Source organism: Fundulus heteroclitus, chromosome 1, assembly GCF_011125445.2.
Source record: "Fundulus heteroclitus isolate FHET01 chromosome 1, MU-UCD_Fhet_4.1, whole genome shotgun sequence".
NCBI classification, from domain to species: domain Eukaryota; kingdom Metazoa; phylum Chordata; class Actinopteri; order Cyprinodontiformes; family Fundulidae; genus Fundulus; species Fundulus heteroclitus.
Window position 1 is genome coordinate 12,296,985 of NC_046361.1, and position 16,546 is coordinate 12,313,530.

General features: G+C 42.4%; 1 protein-coding gene across 1 annotated transcript in view; it reads left to right on the plus strand.

The window, feature by feature from the left end:
* The window catches only part of sema3h (sema domain, immunoglobulin domain (Ig), short basic domain, secreted, (semaphorin) 3H), a 73,842-nt gene extending 59,395 nt beyond the window's left edge, over positions 1-14,447 (plus strand). The window contains exons 10-18 of the mRNA XM_012866769.3: positions 6,476-6,620; positions 6,803-6,892; positions 7,170-7,299; positions 7,390-7,478; positions 8,208-8,249; positions 8,831-8,985; positions 9,467-9,528; positions 10,620-10,762; positions 11,218-14,447. Coding sequence (XP_012722223.2) covers positions 6,476-6,620; positions 6,803-6,892; positions 7,170-7,299; positions 7,390-7,478; positions 8,208-8,249; positions 8,831-8,985; positions 9,467-9,528; positions 10,620-10,762; positions 11,218-11,682 — 1,321 coding nt within the window. The 3' untranslated portion in view covers positions 11,683-14,447. The remainder of the gene's footprint in view (positions 1-6,475; positions 6,621-6,802; positions 6,893-7,169; positions 7,300-7,389; positions 7,479-8,207; positions 8,250-8,830; positions 8,986-9,466; positions 9,529-10,619; positions 10,763-11,217) is intronic.
* Positions 14,448-16,546: the final 2,099 nt, after the last annotated feature.

Below are 16,546 nucleotides of genomic sequence, written 5' to 3' on the forward strand. Positions count from 1 at the left end.
CTAACCTGACTCCGCCAGATGTATTTCGCTTCGCCTAGCGACATACAGCTGGCGGAGTCAGGTTATTATGTCTCCTCCTATTGGAATGCTCCTGGAAAACCAAAGGGACGGCCCAGGACACACCCCAGTCACATGCCCAGACCACCTCAACAGACTCCTTTCAATAAGAAGGAGCAGTGTTTCCTCTGAGGGTCCCCCAGATATCAGAGCTCCTCGCCGTATCTCCTGGTTTGAGTCCAGCGTACCAACGCAGGAGGCCTAATCCAGTCGTTGGAATTGAGGATCTCGCTCTTCGGTCAGGATCTCTCATGGACATAGGTCAGCGTTGGGGCAATGATGGATCAATGAATTGAGAACTTCTCTTTTGGGCTCAGCTCTTTCTTCAGCAACAGAGCAGAGCTGCGCTCACATGACTGCAGACGAAGTCCCAGTCTGTCCATCACCCTCCAGGCTCCATCCTGTCATCACTCAGGAATAAGACACAACGTTAACTCCTTGGCTTATAGCAGAGACTGACTCACAGCTTGTATGGAGGTGTTCTCCTTTTTCCGGGTGATAACCAAGGCTTAGGTCTGGTGTTCAGTTGCTTCTGTCCTCACGGGTGGCGTCTCGTGGCTAAAGCCCCCACACCGCCTGCTGGGGGCCTGTTCTTTCATTTCCGCCAGTCATGCACATCCCCAGTTTTGCAAGTGTCCGCTCTCTGTGGTCACAGCAAAACAGGTAAGAGCGGAAAATGTTTATTCTTTATTTATTTTTCTTTTCTGTACCACCCAGTTAGAGTATGAAAGCATGCTCAATGAAAACGACCAATGCATGGTTGAATATAACCACAGTGGGAACATTTATTATTCCCCTGTATTATTCTTAATGTTTATTTACTTTAACGCTTAACTTTATTGGTGCTCAGATTCTCTCAAGGCATTGTGTGCAGGAAGGTATACCTGCGGGTTTAAAAGCTTTTCTCCCTGGCCGTGTATCACTCGCCTGTGAACCACACCAGGGCTTGCCGTAGGTCTGGACCTGAAGACACCGTCACAACCACATCATCTGCAACAAGCAAAGATAAGCTCCTGGGTTCACTGAACCTGCCCCCTGCCTGTCTATGACTACCCTTGAGACCATAAACAAGATCGGTATCGAGGGACAGCCATGTCCGCTCCAAACTGGGCATAAGCTCAGCTTTGCCTTTGGGCCGAGAATGTAGACGCTGCTCTTCCTTTGGGTCTATGAGGACAGGATAATATTCAAAACGTGTCTAATCTGATTCCAAAAATGAAACTTATACTTAAATCAAAAGTCTTTTAAGTTAATTACTTTATTTGACAAACAACACTGCAAAAACAGAACTAGAAATAATTAAAATGTTGTTAAAATGAGTGTATTTGTCCTTGATTTGAGCAAGTAAATAGGACTATTTGCCAATGGAATAAGATTTTTGCACTTAAAATAGGAACAATTCATCTCCATTGTCTTATTTCAAGTGCAGGATGTCTAATTATCTTATTTTAGGGGTCAAAATACTCATTCCATTGGCAGATGATCCATTTTACCTACTCAAATCAAGGATAAATAAACATTTTACTTATTTTTAGATCCATTTTTGCAGTGAAGAATTTCAGTCCCTGGCTTTCTAGTATGGAGAAAGCACTTTAAACAGCTTTCACAGTAAAAACCAGAATGGATAGAGAAAGGCGTGAGATTGTCTTCTTCAGTCTTTTGATAATTTAGGATTGAATCTTGAATGCAGGATCTCACCTGCTCCAGTCGGCTTTCCTCTTGATTCGCTTCATCGGTTTTTCTGTGGAAAACAGGTGTGAAGTGCAGGGAGGCCAGTCAAGCATATGCACTCCTACACGAAAGCACAGCCATGCAGAATAAGGTGTGGGGTTTTCCTGCCGGAATAATCACAGCCCTCTCTTATCCTGATAACAGCATCATTTTCACCAACACTTCATATCGGGTCCTGCATGGATGATACCTCCTCTTTCACACCACCTTGTCTCATCTGACCACAGAACATGTGTTTTTGTGTGCTTTTTGTTTTTTTTTGTCTGAGATGTGTATTTGCTCAGAGCGTTCTGTGGTGTTTCTGTACAGAATTAGTTCAAGGTTTCATTCATGCTTTACACGGCTTTGGTTACATTTCTGGATGCAGCCAACAACTGTGTAGATGGAGGCTTTTCTCTCAGGCACCACTTAGTCTGTAAGGCTGGACTGATCACATTTTAGATGTGTTTATAGTGTTGGAATCCAGAAAAGTTTGATAATGTTAGGAAATAATCAGCATATAACAGATTACTAAGTCAGGGGTCTCAGGTCCTGCTCATGGTTTTTGGATTCATTTTAAAATAGTTTGTAATCATGTAGGAAATCGTGTTCGTTAACAGTTTGGAAAACATATTTAGAGTTTTAGAAGCTCATAAAAACATTCAGGTTTTTTAAATGAAACCGCTGCTTACAGTGAAGGAAGTTATGTGGTTTTAATCAGTGAGCATTCCAGCACTGACCAGATAGCCCGTTAAATATGCCCGACATTCAAAAGTATAAATTCCTGTGGCTCCTGAAATTCTCATTCAATAACAATATTTTGACCCCAACAACCGTTTATGCAGTCCCAGCGCCTTTTTTGGCTCCCTAGTCATTCTTACATGTTTGACGGTGAAGATCCTTACTGCATTTTGCATTTCCGCACATGCTTTTGTTCTGTCACTTGAAGAGGGAAGATAATGTGATCATCTGCAGCTCTGAATCCTCCTAGATTCCACGCAAACAGAGAAGCTGCATTGTTCTGCATCACAGTCGAAGTGACGCGACGCTTCGCCACGAAGAGCGCGTCTGTGACAGGACGCCAGTGCCTCGTATCACACCGCGGTGCGCGGCACGCAGATGTTGGTGTCACACGCTGTCAGTGACACACCGCTGGCTCTCTCTTATGTCACTCTGAGTCATGAAATGAATGAAACACTTGTTCATTCATTTGTGTTGACAGCAAGGAGCCTTCACCGTCACATCTTCACCATCTCTGAAATGACCCGGGGACCAGTCCGTCCCAGAGCTGCATTCTGTCCACATAAACAAACACGCAATAACAAACTCCACGCTGGAAATAATTAAACTCACACAGTGCTTTGTAAAAGTATGAGGCGTACATTTAAGAACCTGCCTAGAAACGATACTCCATCAAAGCAGAGATTCCTGGCAGGGACAGCATCCATCAGAGAAGCAGCCAAGACGCATGTGGTAACTCTGGAGGTGCTGCACAGATTCACGGCTCAGGTGGCAGATTTCTCAACATGTAACATTTAGCTCTGTCCTTCCTCCACATTTCTAGTCTTTGTGTAAGGCTTACAAGATGAAAACCATTTTTTTTTTGCACAAGCCATGCAAAGAACCCAGTAAGCATGAGGAATAAGCCACCCCTGGCTAACGTTGCACATAACCAAACCCATCATCTTTTTAATGAACCGTGCTTATGAGCAGCATCATGCTCTGGAGATGCCTTTATGCGACTCAGACAAGGGAAATGGATGGAAGAGTGAGGGAAATATTTCTCAAATATTTCCCTGAAAGCAGGGAAATATTTGAAAAACCTCTGTGAGGTGAGCCTGGGAGTGACCCGAAACACAAAAAGCTTAAAAAGAAGCATGGCCCCGTGTTAAAAATAGCCAATCAAAAGCCAGACCTCAATCAAATTAAGGAAAATGCGTCAAGAGTTAAAGATCGGCACTCCTCTATCAATCTGGGCAACCCCGAGTTATTTTGCAAAGGATTGGCAAAATGTCAGTGTAAAGCTGGCATTAAGCATAAAGCTTCATACCCCAAACACTTGCATTTGTAGTTGCAGGCAGACGGAGAGAAAACTGGCTGATGTCAAAGAAACAGGCTCACAGAGACTGAGACAGATGTCAGATCAACAAATAAAGAACCCAAAGAGTAGGCAGCGTCTGAAATAATGGTTTAGGAAAAAGTTAGTAAAAGAAAAAAAAAATGAGCCCCCTCTCGGCCAACTGAGACAGCCTCATTTCCTCATTTTCTCCATATTGCTGCTGGCACCGAGCGCTCTCAGCCTTTCTGCAGAACCCGGGGCTCTACAGTAGCAGCAGAAGCATGACAGCGTTTGGCGCGGCCAAGCAGGGTGTTGGCCTGTTTGGGGGGAATTGGAAAGGGTCTGGAATCTTAGCAGGGACTGGACAGAAATCCAAAGCATCGCACAGGGTGCGGTCGCAACCACAGAAGTGTCGGGGTGAAGAGGAGTCACTCCTTCTGAATGGAAACTTGTCCCTGTGGCAAAGTCAAAAGGATTGCTCACGCTCTCTGACTTTAGAATAAAGCTGAGTGTGAAAACTGTGGAGCCGTTGTCTGCTTTGTTTCCCTCCTTTTATTATTTTTTTCTATAATTTTTTTTAAACATGTAGGTGTTTTTTTTGTGTTAAACATTTTTTACCACTTTTCTGTTTGGAATAACTTTTGGTTTGTGCAACTTTATTTATCAAAAGCCTTTTTGAATACCTGTGTAGCGTTTCATGGAAATGATGCGTTTCATCTATAATCTGCAAACAGAATGCAGTGCTTCCTCTAACCTTATGTGGCTAAATAGCAGTTTACATTTTAATGTAGTTTCTTGTAATAGTGGCTTGGTAGTTATCATGCTTCAGACGTTGTGATGTGTCAGACTCTGGACAACTGGCTGGCTGTGGGGAGGAATGAACGGAGGATGCCTTCCTGGGGAGCGTCAGAGCAGACGCGCTGCACATGTGTCACCCAAATGAACTGAGGGAAACCATTCGGAGTCATCACAATGCGGCTTTCCTTCCTCTCCTGTTTCTACCTCAGAGTTGTTGTTTTTTTCAACTTAAATAAGCTTTTGTAAAAAAACAACAACACATTTTTCCATAACTGGACTCTGCTGCTGCTGCTGTTGGTGTATTTTGTGGTTGGAACCGAACTACTCAACGGAGAACTTTTTAAATATTTTGACTGCTGGCTTGGTGAGGTCAGAAAAAGTAAAAAAGGGAAAGCCACTATGAGTCACTGCTTTTCATAGCAAGTGCCAGATTTTCATGCTCATTATGGACATGAAGCTTGTATTGATTCCTGACAGTTCAATAAATCACCAAGATCTATTGAACTTTTCTTTTTCATGGTTGGATGAGCATAAAACAAGCAGCTTTGATTAATATGAAAACTTTTACTTTTATTCCAACTTTCCCCTAAGCCTCACAGACTAAAAAAGAAACGGTCGGTGATTAAATGTCTGTTAGCAAGTTGCTGTTTGACCAAATTCTGTGGCCGTCAAGAAGCTTCTGACAAACCTCTGGCTGGATGTTTGGCCGTTCTTCTCGACAGAACTGGTAGAGCTCATTACACCTGGTTGGTTCCCCGGCACAAAGCCAACATTTCAAGCATTGGCCACACATTTTCAGGTCGGTCTGAGGTCAAGGTTTTCCAAAGGCTCAATGCCAAGCTGTCTTATGAAGTCTAAAATCAGTTCTGATATGCGTTTAAGGGTCACGGTCCTGTTGGAGCACCCTGTTGCGTCAAAGTTGCAACCATCTGGCTCAATGTGTCGCTCTAAGGTGGAAAGAGAACAATCCAGGAATCAGCGAGCGTCCCTGAACTGAAACCTGCTGAAGAACTAGTGGCCTGGTTCTCTGTGCAGCAGGGCTCAAGTCTCCAGAGACTCAGACGGTGCCGACTAAAGAAGAATGCAAAATCAACTCTGGAAACTCATGGAAATTTAAAACTGTCCGGCAAATTTTTTTTAATATAGCTGTTTGCCCCCAGTGAAACAAACATGACCTGAAGAGTCGAGGTGAGACGTTAAGAGGCCTGTATTAATTCATAAGCATGGTGGAGAAAGCATCATGGTTCAGGCCTATAGTGCAGATTAAATAACAAAGACATAGGACTACTTTCAAATTCCTCCACTGCCCCACAAATCGTCTTTTAACCCAGTGGCCCCAAGCTTTTGCTTTTAGCTTTCACCCCTTGGACACGTCACACATGTGTGATGCCGAACACATAAAATCTGGTTCACACATCGGACGTTGAACGTTAAGCTTCTGGAAAGCACCGACCTCTCACGTACTGGAAATGTGCTTAAAAGTTACAGAATCCCACCAATTTAAAAGAGCACTAACAACTCTGTTAAGAACATGAATGCAATATCCAGCCAGATTGTTTGCTGCAGGTGATGGAGGTGCAACTTGCTAAGGGACATTTATGTAAGCATTACGTGTGATGTATGGACATACTTTAGTCTGCGTGTATAATTTTGACCTCGTGTGGATTAGTTTGCATTAATCTCAGACTCACGCACCTGTTCCTGTTGTTCCCACTCATTAAAGCTGTTTGTCCATCACTACACCTGGAGCAAACCAACACTTCCCATGCGTCATTAAAAGCCCATAATACATGTAACCTTCATGTTTAATTGTGACGAGTGCATGTAAGACGTGTCCTGCTTTGTCCTCAGCGACATCCTGAACGGTTCGGCAGTGTGTGTTTATCGCATGGAGGACGTCGTTCGAGCCTTTAAGGGCAACTTCCTGCATAAAGAGGGGCCTCAGTACAAGTGGGCCGAGTTCACCGGAAAGGTGCCGTACCCACGGCCAGGAACTGTAAGTCACCACTGTCTCCTTCATCCGCGGTGTCATTGGAAATAATTTGACAATTTACACTCCTTTTTATGACACATTCACTGATAGCATTGCTAAAAATATAGCATTTTAAAATAACGCTGTCGCTTTAGGGCTAACGTAGTGCTTAAATAACTGCGTTTTTCTTTGTGCCTGACTCACAGTGTCCGAGCAGCACATATGGAAGCTACAGCTCAACCAGAGAATACCCTGACGACGTGATTTTCTTCAGCAGGACCCATCCGCTGCTGCAGGTTCAGTCTCTTTATCGCGTTATTAAATTACACCCACTTAATGTAATTAGACTCAGCCCCGTTTAATTCAGAGTTGAGCAGTTTCTCTCTATTTTTGGTCCCGAGCCTTAAATAAAATTAAGAAACAGAATTAGAGCGGCCCCCTTTGCCAGCTCATCACTGAGGACATGAATTTTCCATCATATTACTGGTGATTTGTGAGGCTGCTGAAAAACGGCAACCTAACCTTTTACGTTTAATGTGATCAGTTGTGTAAATGTAATTAACTTTGTTTCAGGAACACGTGCTGCCTCTGGGAGAGCGCCCACTTTTGGTGAGAGTGGGCGTCCACTACAAGTTCAGCAAACTGCTGGTGGACCGGGTGGAGGCTGTGGACGGCACGTATGATGTCCTGTTCATCGGCACAGGTACAGAGCGAAGGGAGCAGCTGGTAAAACCTGGAGTCCTTTTCTTGTTAAATTTTATTAACCTTTTTTTTTATTATTATTATCAATTAGATTCAGGACTTGTGCTTAAGGCCATCCACCTGCCCAGAGAGCACGGTCAGAGTCAGGAGGTCACTCTGGAGCAGCTGCAGGTTTTTCAGGTACAACAAACTATTTCCAACATTGTCTTCTATTTATGATAATAATAAAAAAATTAAGGTTAAAAACCCCAATTTAATGTGAAGTTAAAAGCCAGGCTTTTCTGAACACCAGAAACCCAGCGGCCTTTTCAAAAGAAGCAATATTTCTTTTTAAAATGATGTGCAACATGTTGGAAGTCCTTAAGAAATATATGGAATAAATATTAATTAAAATTAGGTGCTGGTCATTTCCCGCCTTTTGCTCTGTTGATGTTTTTTACCCAAGGTTTCTGGGTACAGAAAGGATATAGAAATATTTCATACCGTCCATACCTCGGGCAGTCCCTGCCTAGTTGATGTTTTGAACCCAACTGATTACATAAAATAATTATTTTCATATTCTGCTTAAAGCTTAATGGACTGCAACGTTGTTTTGTTGTTCCGTTGAATATCATCTCCCAGCTGGAGGTCCCTCATAATTATAGTGGTTTGATCATGGGTCAAAGGCAGTCATAATTCATAAGAGGCAAGTGCCCTGAACTGGGATTAGAAACACAACTAGAGAAAATAGGATGCATTGAGAGAACCTCAGGAAACAATATTTTTTCTTTAAATTATATTGGATTCTTGCTATAAATAAGGATAAATGTAATTAGAATAGTCGTGGAAATCTGTCTGTCTCTGTCTTGCAGTTCGTTCCTTTAAAACTAAGTATGCTCCTCTTTTTTTTCTTTCCTCCTCTCCTCACAGCATAAATCATCCGTTACAGCGATGGCGTTGTCAAAGAAAAAGGTAACAAAATGAACGACACAGAAACTTGCTGCCAAACTTCCAAACTTCCTGACACACACACACACACACACACACACACACACACACACACACACACACACACACACACACACACACACACGCACACACACACATCCCTGCATGCACAGCATCACGCGCATCACTCATCTCTCCACCTTGCGTCTCCAAGGACATCTTCATCACCAGTTGCCATGGTTACCTCACCTCGGTCGGCGCCATAATGAAGTGATACCACACCGTGCGCACATACTTGCACACACATATTTTCCACCTTGCATTATTAAAATAGTCTGGGATCCTTGAAAAGGCAGCCCACAGCTTTTTCTCAACAACAAACATGGCTGTCTGGAATATAAAAAAGCAAACTGCGACGCATTTCTTTCTCCCAAACACAAGCAGTGCGAGTTGAACATCAGTAAATAAGACGAGTGTGTTTTTATTGTTCAACAAATGAATTGGGCTGAATGCCTCTTTTTGCCGTTTTGTCCCTTGCTCCCTTTCCCCCCAACAATCCTTGATTCTGTGCCGTTTCTCTCTTTCACCCGACTCGTCCTCTGCAGTGGCTGTTTGTGGGCTCCAGGGAGGGCGTGTCCCAGCTGGCCCTGTACCAGTGTGAGCTGTACGGTCAGGCCTGCGCAGAGTGCTGCTTGGCACGGGATCCCTACTGCACCTGGGACGGACATGCGTGCAGCCCCTATATGCCCACCGTGCGCCGGTATGGAAGCAAACGCACATTTTTTTTTTCAAATCCAAACAACACTGACATGGCTGCAGTGTCTCAAATGTCCTCCCTCCGAGGATACGATGTGTGAGATACGATCTATGTAGCAGTTATCTACAATTAAATTAGGAACACATCTGCTGATGGTTTGAAAGTTGATCACATCTAAACTCAGATCTCTGTTTAAACTTGAGGCATTTTTTCCCCATGAATAACCCCGTGGCCCCCTTCCCAGAGTGTTCTCCAGGTTTTTACGGCTGAGGTGACCTTCTAATCAAACCGTTTCCTTCAGTGATTTCATCAGCAGATTGATTCACTTCTGTCAGATGCGAGCGCTGCATGACCTTCTCTCTAGTGCCACCATCAGGACGAAATTTACCTACAAACATTTGCCAAGCAGTTCCGTCACCCTGATATTTTTCTGTGGTGAGCTCCTTGGAGCTAATAGCACAAAAACTGTTCTGTTTGCCTGCAGGAGAAACGCTCGGCATTTAGGGGAGGAGGAGGACCCGCTGACTCAGTGCGTCCGACAAGGAGGTGAGGAGCAGACTCAGGGACTTCACCAAGTTTAAATGCTCAGCTATTCAGAGATCATTCAGCTTGAATCCTTTGCAGTTCAACATTTTCTTACATTAAATATATAGTAGCAATAGAAAGTATGTAAGGTGAGAAAAGTAACAGAATACAGATTTTATTTATATTTCCTCCACCTATGGTACCTGCTGTTTAACCCCTTCAGTTTAAATTGAGAAAAGAGAAAGCGCACTAAACTGACATGCTTGGTAAACATGAAGAGATACATGAAACGGTTTCGGGGATGTTTTAGGGATATAAAGATGTTTATTTGAGCCTGCTAAGAGTCTTTGTATAGCATTGTATCCCAGTTCCAGAATCAGCTGTTGTCCCGCATGTCGTACGGTGATGGACACACTTAGAAACATTCCTGATGAAGATGTTTAAAAGGCTTTTATTTCAGTAGTGTAATCTCACACTGATGATAATTATTAAAAGATATCTCTTTACAAATGTATTGATGGCCATGGAGGACGGTGAAGTTTGTGTATGGGGACCGTTTTTGTGTTAATCTGACTGTACGACCAACTCTTTGCTGCAGTTATGTAACAGAAAAGCTTGTGATATTATTTTATTTTATCTTTTTTTTTTTACCTTCCTTGCAATCCTGCTCACTGTATGTGGTGGCAAGATTAACGCTGGTCATTGGGGTTTTATGTCATGTTTAAACCCAGAGGAAACAAGAAGCAATGGATTGCTAATTAAAAGTACCAAGAATCTTCGTAAAATAATGTGTAAATTACTAAAATAATAAAAATCAGATTTGATTTACAGAAATGTGCCACCAGTGAATTGGTTCAAACTGTCATTTCTTAACAAGTTAAAATACATTCCCCACTAAATAAATGTATAAATGTAGAAGTTTTTCTTAGTTTTCCATTATGATATTACGCCAATTCAAAACCAGCTGAATTAGCTGAAGCATTTTACACGTGTTTACCAAAAACATTATATATCCTTCTGGAATGACTAATTTAAAGAGCTAAAATGAAACATAGAAACCAGCAGATACAGACATGTTTAGGGTCTGACCTTGCGTCTTTGATTCTGTTCAGCTGGGCTGCAGGTGGAGGCGGAGCAGAGGGTCATGATGGTTGCGGAGGGTAACAGCACCTACCTGGAGTGCCTGCCTCGATCCAGACATGCTGCCGTTACCTGGTATAAACAAGCTGGAGAGAACAGTGCCGAACTAAACCAGGTAAGCCGTCACACATTTTCATTCGTGCACAGTCAAAACCACCACTTTCAAACCATTATATCACATTGGATGCTCAAATTATGTACAAATTGAAACATACTGATCACTAATTGACTAGTTTGTCAGTTAATTGTGAGTTAAAGCGGTAAAAAATAGGCTAATTGAACTAAGTTACATTTATTTACTTTAGATTTCATCCCTAAATTAATAAAATCTTTAGCTGGACCAATTAGAATAAAAATAAATTAAATTGGAGTTGAACTGGATGAATTGAATTAAGACAAAATTAAAACAAAATCAAATGAACTGAATTGAATTGAATACATTTGAATTGAATTGAATTAGTGTTAATGTTGTGTTAATGTTAATAAGATAAGATAGGCTTTATTGATCTCACATTGGTGAAATTCACATGTTATTCACATGTTATTCACATGTTATTCATGTGCGTGCAGGTGCTGACAGGTGACCAGCTGGTGGTGATAGAGCGGGGCGTCCTGATTCGCCGAGCCGAGCTCTCTCACGGTGGCGTCTACCACTGCCAGGTGGAGGAGCACGGCTACCACTGGACTGCAGTCACCGTCCGCCTTGCTGTCTGGAGCCCTTCTGCCAATCGTGTCCTCGCCTCTTTGGCTGCTTCGTCCTATCAGAGCGCAGGAACCCAGCCCTGGTACGAGGACGTGATGGCCCTGATTCACCCTGGAAACCTGGGCGAGCACTGCAGGGCCCTGGGATACCGTCCACCACGCAACCAGCGTCATCGCGGGGACTTTATGACTGCACCACATAAGGAGAAAGAGAGGGCTGAGAAGCACAAGCATGGAGGAGGAAGAGGAGGAGGTGGAGGCGTGGGAGGAGGACGCGCAGTAGGGAGGAAGAGCAGGAGCAAGCCTCAACAGAGGGCACCGAGGAGCGCTTGAATGCAGATCTCCATTGACTGAAACACACATACACACTTTGTGTAATCTACACACGCACACACTTAACTTATACTTTAGGACCCACACATACTGTATGTACAGAGACTACATCATGCGCATGCACTTATCTAAAGAAAAACAGCATCCTCTCATTTTAGCAGTCGAGTCAAACGCCGCATAATCATCTGAAACTTTGTACAGGACAGCTTGGACAGCGGAGGACCGGTCCGCGTGGACAAAAATGACTTTGTGAATAAAGTTACAACAGTAGAATAGCTTAGGTTGCATAGCATGTCGAATGAAGGACGGACAGCACAGCCAGAACAACCTGTGTTGTGACTAGGACATTTAAGTGCATATCGTGCATGTGGAGGAAACGTTTTTCCACGAGCTACACATTCAACATTTTAAAAACTTGTAACCCTACTGAACCGATGTTGAACCTAAGGGAAAACCTTTGAGCTTTGTATGTTTTTTTTTCCCCCTCCAATTGTATACGCATTTCCTGATTGCGTATACAATTGTTAACTTAAATGGGAAAAAGTAGGTTTACGGTAGTCTACATCATCTTTTAGCAGAGCAAAGTTATCTGGGTTGTAAGAAGAATTTTCTAATCCTTGGTCTGTGTTATACTCACATTTGAAGAACTCCCCCTCTTCTCGTGTCTGAGAATTGGTAATCATTTGGAATGAAGCAACACATTTTCTCTAGCGGTGGAAAAAGTCGAAGCAAGACGAAGAAACAAAAAACGCAGACTGTGCTGAAAAGAACTCGGATGTGGTCAACTGGTTACCAATGCCTCAAACATAGTAATGGAGTGATAGGAGGAATAATCACGGTGTGATACCTCAAATTACTGATAATGCAGTTTCACTGTACATTCATAAAAATTTAAAGAAGAATTACACAATAAAATGACAACAGAAAAGCTACAACTTGATACACAGACTTAAATAAAAATATGGACTACACAGATGCTAAATTTGGCAGTAGTATTCAAGTGCTAATTGCACTGAGCTGTCACTCTAAAACAGTGTTACACTAAAAAGAGTGATGGCTGGCCCTCCATTAGTTTCCACGCCACAACTCTCCCGTGTTTTTCAAAACCTAAAATATTTCCACACAGTCAACTTTAACTACAACAGAAGGGAAATCTGTGGTTCTCCAACCTTTTATCTGGCATCTTATTAAAAATACTTCCCGTTTGTGTATTTTTAATTCATAGCTGCAGAAAATCTCGGTACATCTTGATACCGGACCGACCCTTTAATCACCAGTGATTGCTAATTGAGATGTTCAAAACTGAGTTACCTATCCAGTAAAAACAATGTATAATTTAACACATTAGGCTTTCTTAGATTGTAAGTAGCAATAGAAAAGACGGATAATTATATAGAAAACACTGACCGATACTGCCACATACCATAGATTTCCAAACCGTTCACCAGCAGTGAGACCTTTGTTAGTTTCTTCAGAAAGGTGCGGTTCCATAAGATTACTGACTGTGACCACAGAGATGAAAAGCTGAGGAAAAAGTGCAACATTTCCTTTGATGATTGACTTTCCCAGGGTATCAGCGCTGTGTGCTGCAGCTGTACCAACCACTACAAAAAGAGATTCCCCATTGTGTTTACCTCCACGCTTGGTGCCGTGACATTAACTCGGGAGGTTCAGACACAGTGCTGTTGCTAATTTTGTGCCATGTGGGGATAATGTGAGTAAAACAAAACACGTTCAATTCTATTTTGAGGGCTGGTTTAGTTTGTTCGGACTCCCCCATACTGCCCAGATCTGGAGAACATGATAAGGCGTGTTTAAAAATGTCAGAAAGATATCAAGAGCTAAAAGGTTTTCCATTCCGACATGAATGTGCTTTAAATGGCTTCAACAAGGGTCGCAATTTGGATGTTCGCTGCCTGCTTTTTTGGGGAATTTCTATTCTTTGCTATTCAAATTATATTTCAATTAGATGAAACCTATATTGTTTTAAGCTCCTTATCTATTAAAGATGAAATGAATATTTTCTGTTATTTGAACTGTGGGTGTTCTCAGTATGTGGAACATTGGAAAATTTGCTTACAAAAGATTTTCCACTTGGGTTTGATTAAAACAAACAACAACAACAACAAAAAAGCTGAGGCGGCCGTAACGCCCAGAAGACTTTGTACATAATATGCATGTTTCTCAAACTACAGACTGGAGGGGACTTTGTGTTGATCATCTACGGCTGGTTGTGCAGCTCCAGCTTGTAATGTTTTCTGACTGCGAGCGATGAAAAAGGTCCAGTGTGTGATGAAGAAGCTACCATCGGGCATCCTGGAAGCTGGAGGCAGGACTCAGCAGGAACGGTGTCTGCAGGACTTTGGCTTGTCAGATTTGAGCAACTTCAGTGACTTTTCAAACAAGTAAAGTGTGATTTGTTTTAAATGTACACATGTTAAACACATCTTCTTCCATCATCTGTTTGATTTTCTTCTTTCGGGTATTTATTAGCTTAACTTGGAGTCAAGCAACTTGGTTAGTAAAAGTTCATCACCAAGTCACGAAAAGACGCATTTGTTTTATATGTGAGCATCTTTGTCTGCCTGTCTTTGTTTGTATATCTGATGTCCAGTTGTTACCGTTTGCTCCTTCCCACTCCCTCCTGTGGAAACGTCTTTGTTTTATTTTGATACCTTCTTTGGTAAACCTTCCCATTCTCTTGGTATTTAAAGGTTGATCTGTTTCACTTTGAGGCAGCAAGAACTAAAGAAGTATTTAGAAAAGGTCTCCTCGTCTCTTTCATTAACATACATATCATTACTGACTTAAAAAGTGGATAGAGAACTAAAAGCTTCAAGTAGAAAATTGCAAACTGAGGAGGGGGGGGGGGGGCTCTCAGATGCTTTTTACCCCTCAGAACAGGGTATAATGTAGGAACATGGGGGGTAAATTAATGAGGAATTCGGAGCAAAGCATTGCAGTTCCACTTTAAATAGACCATAACTGAATGATTTTAATGCAAAAAGAAAGTATTTAAAAGTATGATTTGTCACCTTTAATGTATCCTTATGCTTTGATCTAAGCCCTTCATTGGTTGCAATCGTTATATTATTAGGGGTTTTGCCCTGCTGGAAGATGAATCACCACCCCGGTTTCAAGTTCCTGTCTCAGTGTTTTCGCTGGCGGTGGTCAGAGGACCCGGTGGCACTGATGTATAGCAGCCTGGCCTCTGTCAGTCTGCCCCAGGGCAGCTGTGGCTACTAACACAGCTCACCACTGACAGGGTGTGAATGGGTGAAAAACCTGACTGTAGCTTCTGCTATCACATCTGCTTTGTCAGAATCCACAATTTGTTCTTTGAAAGAGCATCAGCAAGAAGAGCCGTGACTAGTGTTACTTGTGGTTTCCCATGGCGCCTGCTGCTTACATTTTCATTTGATACCATGATTGGCTAAAACCAACCTTTGGTAGGCGAGGTACTGGGTGTCGATTTATCCAATTAGCTTGGAACGTTCGGCCCTAGTTATCTGATGAACAGCCCTCCTTTACCAGACCTGATTGGATGGGAGCAGACCCAGATTGATAATGTGCAGAACGTAGAGCGTTACACAGTATCCATCTGGCTTGCCAAGTTAGACCAGTGTACCTTCTTCCATATGTTTGCTGTGAACCCTACATGGCTTGCAGCAAACCGGCATGGTTGCTTTCTTCTTGCCACTCTTCCATACATGCCAGAATTGCAAAGTGCACAAGCAGTAGTTGTCCTGTCAACAGACTCTGCCACCTCGGGTGTTAGTCTCTGCAGCTCCTCAAGAATTACTAAACACAGTCAGTTTAGTTGGACAGCCATGTGTCAGTAGGTTTGCACTTGTGCTGTACTCTTTCCATTCTTTGATTATAAATGTTATCGTGCTCCATAACGTGACCAAAGCTTGGGATATTGTTGCTTTAAACTTTTCCACGGTGAAATTTATTAAGATTTGGGGTTGTAACATGACCTTTTGTGGAAATGTTGAAGGAATATTAATGGATGGCATTGTACATGGTAAAGTCCAATAATAGCAGTACTGTATACATATTCAGTGTCTGTCTTCATGGTGATACCAAGCATGGAGGTGAAGCTGCATTATATCCCAGTTTAAATCATGTAGGACTCCTGAAGTTCTTTCCAGTGAATGTAAGTATTTCTGCACAGAAAGTCTCTGTGTGAACTTTAGCGTCTGTTTGACATTTGTGGGTTCTGAGTGAAAGCAGCTCAAGCAGCAGTTCACAGGCTAAGACAGTAAATTTGCCAAACTGGAAACTTAGCAAAGAATGGGAGACACTTCTGTTGCTTTAGGAAAAATAAAGCAGGACAGAAAAAGTGCAGAAACCTAATGTGGGCTTGGCTTTTGGCTTCCTGGTTTGAACCTTCTCAGCTACACCCACATTAAAGAACCCGCCAGCGGTGAGTTACTCACATACACATGCTTGAGACGGAAAAAGAAGGAAAGTTATAGAGACATAAATATGAAACTGTGTATTTGGGAGTGTGAATCTGACGCTGTGATTCAAATAAAACCAACAAACTTCACACCATGTTGTTGGTAGCAGTAAACTGGTCAAATGTCATAAAGTCAAAAGCCAAAAAAACAGAGTTGGCTAAATGAATATCATCCTCACTTCAGTGTTTTGAGGACATAATCATATCCCTTGTCACATCTCTGTCTGCTAAATTTGCCCCTTGTACGATTTGCTTAAATGCCAAACAGGACCACGGATGATACAAAAGCTTTTGTACAAAGGGCTGCCCTCTCCCACCTGGACCAGGAAAATATGTGTGCATTTTCTTTACTGACTGTAACTCCACTTTTAATACCATGCATCCATTCTTTCTCTCTAA